Source organism: Sapajus apella, unplaced genomic scaffold, assembly GCF_009761245.1.
Source record: "Sapajus apella isolate SASKATOON/1434 unplaced genomic scaffold, GSC_monkey_1.0 scaffold7, whole genome shotgun sequence".
Classification (NCBI taxonomy): domain Eukaryota; kingdom Metazoa; phylum Chordata; class Mammalia; order Primates; family Cebidae; genus Sapajus; species Sapajus apella.
In genome coordinates this window covers 6,782,590-6,793,650 of record NW_022436947.1, presented here as the reverse complement: position 1 = coordinate 6,793,650, position 11,061 = coordinate 6,782,590, and the positions used below count along the sequence as shown (strand labels likewise).

At 42.0% G+C, this 11,061-nt stretch overlaps 1 protein-coding gene across 12 annotated transcripts in view; it reads left to right on the top strand.

The window, feature by feature from the left end:
- The window catches only part of CALD1 (caldesmon 1), a 207,728-nt gene that overhangs the window by 177,577 nt on the left and 19,090 nt on the right, over window positions 1-11,061 (top strand). For all 12 annotated transcript variants that reach the window (XR_004268249.1, XR_004268248.1, XR_004268247.1 and 9 more), the window contains 2 exons: window positions 4,870-5,131; window positions 7,994-8,134. Coding sequence is in view for 6 of the 12 variants with exons in the window: in XM_032275936.1 (XP_032131827.1) it covers window positions 4,870-5,131; window positions 7,994-8,134 (403 nt within the window). In the remaining 6 variants the exon portion in view is untranslated. The remainder of the gene's footprint in view (window positions 1-4,869; window positions 5,132-7,993; window positions 8,135-11,061) is intronic.

The window sequence follows — 11,061 nt, the reverse complement described above, 5'->3', positions numbered from 1 at the left end:
TTTTAGTAGAGACGGGGTTTCACCGTGTTGACCAGGATGGTCTCGATCTCTTGACCTCGTGATCCACCCGCCTCGGCCTCCCAAACAAGCTGCATTCTTAATGGTCAAAGCCTGGATACTTATCTTGACTTACACCTAAAGAAGCCAAGGGAGTGGGGGGAAAGAACTTTATGGAAGAGATTTCCACATTAAGTGGCACCCTAATGCTGAGGTCATGCACATAGACAGAGATGGTGTGAACAAAACTTTTGCTCCTCTATTGAACATAGCTGTTTATGTTTGATTTAATTACTGTTCCCTCTGATGTTTGCATTTTCTTGTTACTCACTTGTTTTCTCCAAAACATGAGATAAAAATCTCCATTCAATGAGCAAGATATAGCAATGCAAATTCTACCAACGGTTTTATAGAAAGTGCAAAGTGAAGGGCTTTTTTTGTTTGTTTGTTTTGAGACGGAGTTTCCGAGTTTCGCTGTCGTTACCCAGGCTGGAGTGCAATGGCGCGACCTCGGCTCACCGCAACCTCCGCCTCCTGGGTTCAAGCAATTCTCCTGCCTCAGCCTCCTGAGTAGCTGGGATTACAGGCACGCGCCACCATGCCCAGCTGATTTTTTGTATTTTTAGTAGAGACGGGGTTTCACCATGTTCACCAGGATGGTCTCGATCTCTTGACCTCGTGATCCACCCGCTTTGGCCTCCCAAAGTGCTGGGATTACAGGCGTGAGCCACTGCGCCCGGCCCGTGAAGGGCTTTTTGACGTTTTATTTTTTAAGGTGGGAATGAAAAGGTTTTTTTTCCACTTACAGGGAAAAAAATGTACTCATTATAAAAACAGTCAGAAAACAGAAGAATAAAAATAAGCACCCACCACCCAACGATTACCACCAGTAACACTTTTTCCAGCTGTTTATCTATGTATGTAATAATCAAGATAGACACACGTGTGTATATTTATATGTAGTACGTAAGTGTGAGTATACTTATAATTCTGCATTGATTCTTGCACCATGCGTAAGAATGTATCATAGCTTGTTTTCTATAAAAATAAACATAAGCCTATAATTAATGATATTGGAGCCTTCCACTAGATGGATGTATTATGACTTATTTAGTCCCTAATGACGAACATTTTGGTTGTCCAAAATGAAGACTGAGCGACACCTAGTGGAATCCACGGATGTTTCTGTAGGCAGGTGTTTTGCTGGTCTAGTTCCTATACAGTGATACAATGAACACAGAGATAGAGCAAACTCATTTTTGAAAGGAAAGACCCTAAATTAACTGAGAGAAGAGTCACAGGCCTGTGAACCTAGAAGGCCCTGAAAGAGCCTTTGACAACTAGATTTTGAGGGACCCTTTAACCCTGTCTGAGTTCAAAATAAAAGTTTACCTTTAACTGTCAAGATCCTAGACCAACAGTTTTAAATTTTTTAACCTAAGCCCTTAGTAAGAAATAAATTTTACATCATGACCCAGTACAAGCCTGTATATATTTTTATAACTGAAACAAGTGTGTCAAGAAATGGAACTTTCTTCTGCTCTATGCAGTGCACTCTGATACTTTCTGTTTTGTTTAAATGTTGATGACAATCTACTAAATTGATTTTCTGGTCTGCAGCTTGAAGATTATTGTCCTGGAGGACACAGTATATTCAGAACGCCTTCAGTGTTTCAAATTAATGTGCACAATGTATTTCTTGAACCCATTCCTTGTTTTATTATTATTATTTTTTTTTTTTTTTTGAGACAGAATCTCCCTCTCACGCCCAGTCTGGAGTACAGTGACCCAGTCTTGGCTCACTGCAACCTCCACCTTCCAGGTTCAAGCGATTCCCCTGCTCCAGCCTCCTAAGTAGCAGGGATTACTGGCGCACGCCACCATGCCCAGCTAATTTTTGTATTTTTAGTATAGACAGGATTTCACCATATTAGTCAGGCTGGTTTCAAACTCTTGACCTTTTGATCCACCCGCCTTGGCCTCCCAAAGCACTGGGATTATAGCGTGAGTTACCGTGCCTGGCCATGGTTTTATTCTTTCTTTGGTTCCACAGCTAGCAACACTGTGCCATTCTTTACATGTAGTAAACGGTATTAGGGTGTGGTAATTCCTTTGTTCCTTAGACAAAAGTGTCAGGAATAGGACACCTACACTCTCATCTAGTTAAGAATGACCTCACTACTTGCTAATAAGTTTTTAAATGGCAAAGCTGTATCTCTGTCTCTTAAAGACTACTTATAACAAGGGCCTTCAAGCACTAAATTCTCCTGACTAAAGTCCCAGGCAAATCCAACTCAGGCAAATTCTGTGTTAGTGAAAATGCTGTATTCTACTGAAGTTCTACTGTTAAGTATCGACATGTTTTAAAATGATCAGTGTTCTAATTCTACCATATAGCAAATTTATTAAAGAAACTTAGGGGTCACAGTAGGTGCTAATGATATGTCTCCATCTTTTTATAGATGTGTAAAATACTTAAAACACCTGTTCTGAAATAAAATTTTAACATCAGGACTTTTGGGATAGCATTCTGTCTTAAGTCTTAACATGTTCCCAATTCTGCAATGAAATCCCTGTGTATCCTCCTTAATCACAAAAGAAAACTCAACATAATTTTAATTTTAGTTCTTACGTTAAAACTTACCCATTTTCTTCCTGTTTTATAAGCTATTCTATCTGATGAAGCATTGCTTCTGCTCAGGCACAGAATGTAGCCAGGCCTAGACTATAAAAATTCTAGAGACAGAGGTGGGAAATGCTCCTCTCAGACTCCATCCTGAAGGTTTGAGGTGAGAGGTGGAGAGATGGGCTAACGTGTTCTCTTTCAGTTTATTCATTGTTTCATAACAATGCCTATTTCAGGTAGAATTACAGTATAGTGACAAGAAGAGTACAATTAATAGATAAGCATTAGAATCTGATTCTGGCTCAGCTGCTTTCTAGCTACCAAAAACTTGAATAAATAATTCTCTCTCTCACCTGTGGTTACCTTCTTTGTAAGATGGGGATGATAAACCGAACCTGACATCTTCCCAGTTATTGTGACTGTTAAATGAAGTCGTGGATATGACAAGGGTTTAGAAAGCATAAAGAATGACATGGAAGTAATCACCTTAACCGTGTCATACCAAACTAATTTCATAATTTTAAGTCTGTATAAGGAATAGTCCGGTTGTGTTGGAGGTAAAGAACATAGAAAATACACAAATGGAAGCCATAAGTTAATGTAGTCCTTAAGGACTTCCTGGAGCGGCTCTGTAAGAATGGACATAAATCACTGTGTTTAGCTCTAATCAAGGGGCAATGGGCAATTTCATCTACCAGAGATCAGCTGCTAGAGTCAAGCTCAAGGCAAAGTTGTGGATAGATGGATTTACTTCAATGCCTACCCTTAGTTCAGCCACTTTTTCCCGTTCGCAGTGCCTGAACCTTTCTGTCTTCCCTCCTGATCCATTACTCCAGATAGATCCAAGTTAACCAGTAACTTGTGGGAAAGGACTAGTCAGGCACTACGAGACTTTTGAACTCACTCACAAGTAATGTTTTGGACTATATGCCTTCCTCTCCAATAACAACTAATATTCATACAGTAGATGATATATAAATACACAATCCCATGCAACCCACTGAGGTAAATAGAATTAAATAGTATTTGCCCCATTTTTCCATGTTGTAGCATCTATCTTTTTAAAAATTGTGGTAAAATCAAACATAACTTAAAATTTATCATCTTAAGCATTTTAAAATGTACAGTTAAGTAGTGTGAGGCATATTCACATTGTTCTGCAACATACCTCCCAAGCTGTTTTCATCTTGCAAGACTGAAGGGCTACGCCCATTACACAACAATTCTATATTTCCTTCTACTGCCCACCCTCTGCCTCTGGTAACTACAGTTCGATTTCTGTCTCTATGAATTTGACTACTTTAGATCCCTCATAGAAGTGGAATCATACAGTATTTGTATGATTTCTGTGCCTGGCTTATTTCACTTAGCATAGTATCTTCAAGGTTTATCCATGCTGTAACAGGTAACAAGATCTTCCTTTTTAAGGCTGAATGATATTTCATGGTATGGCTAGACTTTTTTTTTTTTTTTTTTTTTTTTTTTTTTGGAGACGGAGTGTCATTCTGTCACTCAGGCTGGAGTGCAGTGGCACCATCTCGGCTCACTGCAACCTCCACCTGCCAAGTTCAAGCATTTCTCTGCCTCAGCCTCCCTAGTAGCTGGGATGACAGGCTTCTGCCATCATGCCCAGCTAATTTTTGTATTTTTAGTAGAGACGGGGTTTCACCATCGTGGCCAGGCTGGTCTTGAACTCCTGACCTTGTGATCCACCCACCTCGGCCTCCCAAAGTGCTAGGATTACAGGCGTGAGTGATCGCGCTCAGCCCCACTTTTTATCTATCCATTCCTGCCATGATGGGCTTGCGTCCATCTCTTGGTCATTGTAAATAATGCTGCTGTGAACGTGGATATACAAATATCTCTGCAAGACCCTGCTTTCTATTCTTTCAGAGGTATACCAGAAGTGGGATTGCTGGATCATGAGGTAGTTCTCTCGTTGATTTTTTGAGGAACTTCCATCCTGTTTCCATAGCAGCTGCACCACTTTACAGTCCCAATTTGCAGTACATATTTGTCACATTGTACAGCTGAGGAAACGAAGCGCAAGTGGCAGAACTGAGGCTCCCATTCGGCCCCTGTGATTCCAGGCAGAGCCCTTTCCCAGCCTACCTACCCCTTGGGCTAATGACAGGCAGTGGAGATTTGGTGTGGGATGCAAAAGCCGCAGAACGACCTCGCCCTCCTCCAGGGAGACTGCAGGCAAAGGCATGTAAACCCCTTTCCATTGCCCCCCCCAACCACAGCCGTCCTGGAGGGAGGGCGAGCCTGGACACCAAGGAGGCCGAAGGCGCCCCCCAAGTGGAAGCCGGCAAGCGGCTGGAGGAGCTTCGTCGTCGTCGTGGGGAGACGGAGAGCGAAGAGTTTGAGAAGCTCAAACAGAAGCAGCAGGAGGCGGCTTTGGAGCTGGAGGAGCTCAAGAAAAAGAGGGAGGAGAGAAGGAAGGTTCTGGAGGAGGAAGAACAGAGGAGGAAGCAGGAGGAAGCCGATCGAAAACTCAGAGAGGAGGTAAGGCAAGCGCTAGCCCACTGCAAACGTGGCAAGGGAAAATTCCGTAGTGCCCTGCAGCTGCTCTTTTGAGCATGGGCTCTTAAAAATATTTTTTAAGAATACTAAACTTACCATGTGCTAGGTATGGTTCTAAAACTTGTAGACATATTAATTTGTCCACTGCTTCTAAGAACTCGCTGATAATGGGTATTTATCCCCATTTTACAGATGAGAAAACTGAGGCACAGAGAGGTTTTGGTTTTTTTTTTGTGATTTTCCTGAGGTCTCCCTTGTGTTAACCCATTACCCTTTACTGCCTCTCAAAATGGAAAAGCTAGAAAGCTGAGAAGGATGAAAGGTCTGCAAATTAGTTACAAGAATGAAGTTATGTGATACTTGTTTTCTAATAGCTGAAGACTTTTTATAAAGAATATTAAAAAAAATTTTTTTTAATGGGCAAGTAAGTAGATTAGAATGTAAACAGGCAGGGACAGTGTCTGCGTTGTTCATTACTGTATACCCGGGACCCCATACAGTGCCTGACACACAGGAGGAGCCCCATCATTATAAATAGATGAGTTTGTTCCATCTTTTAAGACAGAGCCAAAAACAGCAGATAAAGTTACAAGGAGGAACACTTTGGCTCAGCATATGAAATAATGTTTAACAGACTACAACTTAACAGCACTGCAGTTTACAAAGTGCAGTCTTTCCTTTCATCCTGAGGTACGTTCTTCTCATTTTATGGGCAAAGAAAGCAGGAATCAAATAGTTTGAGTGACTTATTTCAAGATTCTTGACTAATAAATGTTAGAATCAGTATGGAGACCCCGCTTTTCCAACTCGGAGCCTAGAACTTTTGAGATAGTGATCTCCCATCATTCAAAATATGGGAAAAAAAAAAAAGACTCTCAATGGCATTTTGACATGGATCCTTTGCAAAATTTTCCTGAACTGTATGGAAAGTTTTGATACATTATTTCAAGGTCTCTTTTAACTCCAACTTTCAATGAGCCAATGACTTTAGTTAGGAAGTAATCAGAATGATAGAATTTTAGAATTAAACATACCCAGGCTTCTGGTTTTTTTGTTTGTTTGTTTTTGTTTTAGACGGATTCTTGCTCTATTGCCCAGGCTGGAGTGCAATAACATGATATCAGCTCACTGCAACCTCCGAGTCCCTGGTTCAAACAATTCTCCTGCCTCAGCCTCCTGAGTAGCTGGGACTACAGGCACGCACCACCACACCCAGTTAATTTTTATATTTTTAGTAGAGACAGCGTTTCATCATGTTGGCCAGGATGGTCTCAGTCTCCTGACCTCATGATCCACCTGCCTTGGCCTCCCAAAGTGCTAGGATTACAGGTGTGAGCCACTGCACCTGGGCTTTTTTTTTTTTTTTTTTTAAGACAGAGTCCCACTCTGTCACCCAGATTGGAGCGCAGTGGCACCATCTTGGAACATACCCAGGCCTCTATCCTAACTCTGCCACTAACAAGCTGGGGCCTTGGAAAACCTGGACTATTCTGCATCTTCTTTTCCTTACCTGTGAAATAATATTGACTTTGCAGGATTCTTCTGATACTTTAATAGATCATTGTGCTCCCAGTGCCTGGCACGTCCTAGGCACTCAAAAACTGGTAGATATCATTATTACCATCACTTTTATTATGATTATTATTCAGAGGAGAAAAGTATCAGGAAAGGCTGAAGGGAAATCATGAACTGGATTGGACCTAGGCGATTATTTGGGCCAATCTGCCCAACACAGGATCCTTCTACAACATCCTCTGACAGATGAACATCTACTCGCTGCTTGAGAACATGCAGTGGTAAAGATCTCACAGTCTAAGAACTACCTGAGACTGCATAAATCTCCCAGAAAATCAAGTTGTAAACTTGATCAGAGCTCTGAATTTTTTGCCTGATAGAGAAGACAGGGTATTCTAGACTAGGAATGAAGACACAGAGGGGTTAATGAGATAGACTGTAAACATTTGCGATTGCAACACCGTGATGCAAGGTCTACAGCGTTTCAGGTTTGTCAAACCATCTAAAATTGTTTATTCATTTGAAGCGGGGAGCGACCATAAAAATCGCATCTTGTACCATCTGGCAAATATAGTACCACAGATTTAGATAGCTTTTCACATAAGTTATTCATTTGTCTTCACAACTCTCCTAGGATGTAGGTAGAAGGGATATTCATATTAATTTTACAGATACAGAAGTGCAAAGTCATTGTTAATGACCCACAGGACGGTGGTGATTAGGTATCACCCTATGAGAAATCACATAATGAGTGTTAGTCTAAGCCAGGGGTGTCCAATTTTTTGGCTTTTCTGGGTCACATTGGAAGAAGAAGAATTGCCTTGGGCCACACATAACATACGCTAACACTAATGATCACTGATGAGCTAAAAAAAAAAATCACAGAAGTCTCCTAAGGTTTTAAGAAAGTTTACGAATTTGTGTTAGGCCACATTCAAAGCCATCCTAGGCATCATGTGGCCCCAAGGCTATGAGTTGAACAAGCCTAGTCTAAGCATTTTACGTGTACTTTCTCATTGAGTCCTCATGAAAGCCCTAAAAAATGAGTACTATCATTATCCCCATTTTATGGATGCAGAAACTGGGCCACCGAGCAGATAAATAATATGGCCAAGGTCAGGCAGTTGGAAAGTAGCAGCACCAGAATGCAAATTCAGGCAGCTGGACTCCAGCCCTCAGGCTCAACCTCTGGTGACCACCTAGAAGGAGAGTGTCCGGTCTGCGGCTTGGGTCTCCTGCCTCTCCGACTGTGCTCTCTCTCCTACAGCGCTCTTCCCTTTGGCTGTGAAGCTGATATTGATGCCTTGTTATTTGCTCTTTCTCTCTTAGGAAGAGAAGAGAAGGCTAAAGGAAGAGATTGAAAGGCGAAGAGCAGAAGCTGCTGAGAAACGCCAGAAGATGCCAGAAGATGGCTTGTCAGATGACAAGAAACCATTCAAGTGTTTCACTCCTAAAGGTTCATCTCTCAAGGTATTTTTTTCCCAGAAAAATCTTCTTATAATACCTCTATTAGAATATAATGGAAACTGGATTTTAGCCCCTTGTTTAGTTATTGATTATTTGGGGCCTTTGTTTCATTCGTCTTTTTGCTATCCTTCCATGTCAATCTGTTCAGACTACTCTAACAAAATACCTTAGACTGGGGCCGGGTGCGGTGGCTCACGCCTGTAATCCCAGCACTTTGGGAGGCCGAGGCGGGCAGATCACCTGAGGTCAGGAGTTCGAGATCAGCCTGGCCAACATGCTGAAACCCCATCTTTACCAAAAATACAAAAATTGGCCTGGCGTGTTGGCACGCATCTATAATAATTCCAGCTACTTGGGAGGCTGAGGCAGGAGAATCGATTGAACCCAGGAGGTGGAGGTTGCAGTGAGCCAAGATCATGCCACTGCACTCTAACCTGGGCAACAGAGCAAGACTCTGTCTCAAAATTTATTGCTCACAGTTCTGGAGGCTGGGAAGTCAAAGATCAGGGTGCCAGCAGACGTGGTGTCTGGGAGGGCCTGTCCTCATAGATGGCGCCTTGTCCTCACAAGGTAGAAGGGGAAAGGGAGAAAACAGACTCCCTTAGGCCTCTTTTATAAGGGCATTAGTCCCACAAGGGCCCCACCCTTCTTACCTAATCACCACCCAAAGGTCTCACCTCTTAATACCAAACACATCAATGATTCAGTTTCAACATCTAAATTTTGGACCATAGCACCTCCTTTCAGCTGTTTCACAGCTTCTCATTGTTTACAACGTACGGAAAGGAGAGACAGTAGTGAAATTTTTATCTGTTGTTTGTTAGATGTTTTGGCATACATTAAAATGACATTTGGTGATTATCTCTGAATTTCACTGATCCACATTCCCCATGTGCCTCATTCCTTTGAACACTTGAGAATAGAAACATTGAAAGTTTATAAAATGGGAACATATATTTTAGGAGTTTAAGCTGCTTTTCATGCTAGCTGTTCGTTTTTTTCTTTGTCATGATTAAAAGTCAGCTGGAAATGGTACAGGTGCGAATTTTAAAGCAATTATGATGGGAGGAGGTGAAAAGTGACTTGCAGAGGGTCCTTTTCCGGGATGGCTTTGGTTCTGTGACAGCCTTCATGGAGCACAACTCCTAACTGATGTAAAACAGAGCGCTGCCAAGAGAACAGAGAAGGAGCAGGAATCAGCTGAGTCAGGGAGACGATAGAATAGTTGAGATGTAGGAAAAATACGGTGGACTCAAGAGAGTACCATCCTTGATTTATAATCAGTCCACTATTATTGCCAGTGGCGGTTTCTTTGAGGATTAACATCATTGAGCATCTAGCACAGTGCCTTATATCATATCGAAGATACTTAATAAATATTTGTTACATGATGAATGAATGAATGAATCTTCAGCGATTGGAACTTTTAACATTTCATTTTCCATCAACTTAGCTAGGTTATAAAGCATCAACAATGAGCAAAGCCAGGATAGAATCATACCCAGGTTTGGCCGGGTGCCGTGGCTCACACCTGTAATCCCAGCACTTTGGGAGGCTGAGGTGGGTGGATCACCTGAGGTCAGGAGTTCAAGACCATCCTGGCCAACATGGTGAAACAGCATCTCTACTAAAAATACAAAAATTAGCCAGGCGTGGTGGTGCACACCTGTAAACCCAGCTACTTGGGAGGCTGAGGCAGGAGAATCGCGTGAACCTAGGAGGCAGAGGTTGCTGTGAGCCAAGATTGTGCCACTGCACTCTAGCTTGGGTGACAGAGTGAGACGCTGTCTCTAAAAAAGAAATCAGAATTTTTAATCCCCAAATGGCTTCCCTTAGTCTTTATGATGATCTGGGTCCTGGTCATATTTCTGATACCTCCCAAATAAATTATTTCTACTCAAAGCCTTGTCTCAAGGTCTGCTTCAGGGAAGATTCAGACTAAGCCACAGAGGGATTATACATTTAATATTTGATTATTTATGAAATACTTCATGCATGCTATGTCCTATGAGGGAAAGAACAAAGCAAGGTGGCTGCCCTGATGGCACTAATGACTGCCTCAAAGAAACAATTCAAGAATTACAAAGGTGACCAAATGCTGATCTCAGAGCAGAGCAAAATGAGGCCTGCGGAGTCGGCAAGCTTTATTTATGAACTCTGAAATCTGAATTTTATGTAATTTTACTGTAATTTTCCAATGTCATGAAATATTATTCTTCTTTTGATTTTTTTTCAACCATTTAACAATGTGAAAACTATTCTCAAGGCTGGGCGCAGTGGCTCACATCTGTAATCCCAGCACTGTGGGAGACCGGGTCAAGTGAATCACCCGAGGTCAGGAATTCAAAACCAGCCTGGCCAATATGGTGAAACCTCGTCTCTACTAAAAATACAAAAATTAGCCAAGTGAAGTGGCAGGTGCCTGTAATCTCAGCTATTCAGGAGGCTGAGACAGGAGAATTGCTTGAACCCGGGAGGCGTCACACCACTGCACTCCAGCCTGGGCGACAGAGTGAGACTCCATCTCAAAAAAAAAAAAAAAAAAAAAAAAAAAGAGAAAAAAACATTTCAGGTTGGGGGCTATGTGGACAAATGGGCCATGGCTTGCAGACCCCCTGCTCTAGAAAGCAAAAACCCCCTGGGCTCAGGCTGTCTCTTTACAGCTCTCAGAGTTCAGCCCGTTCCCAGTCTAGGTCTTCTGTTCCTGGCTCAACAATAGTCAAAGAAAACCACGCTCTCTCTTTCCACCTTCTTTAAAATCCCACCCAAGCCTTCCTTGAACAGTCTTAGTAACATGAAGAAAGTAGTAGTCATCTAGACTTCCAAATTCTACATTTTTTTTTCCAGGAGAAACTATAACTCACCCTACCCTCCTCTTTAATTATTTCCTTGCCACCAAATTTCTCAACTTACTTATTTCTCTGGTCTTT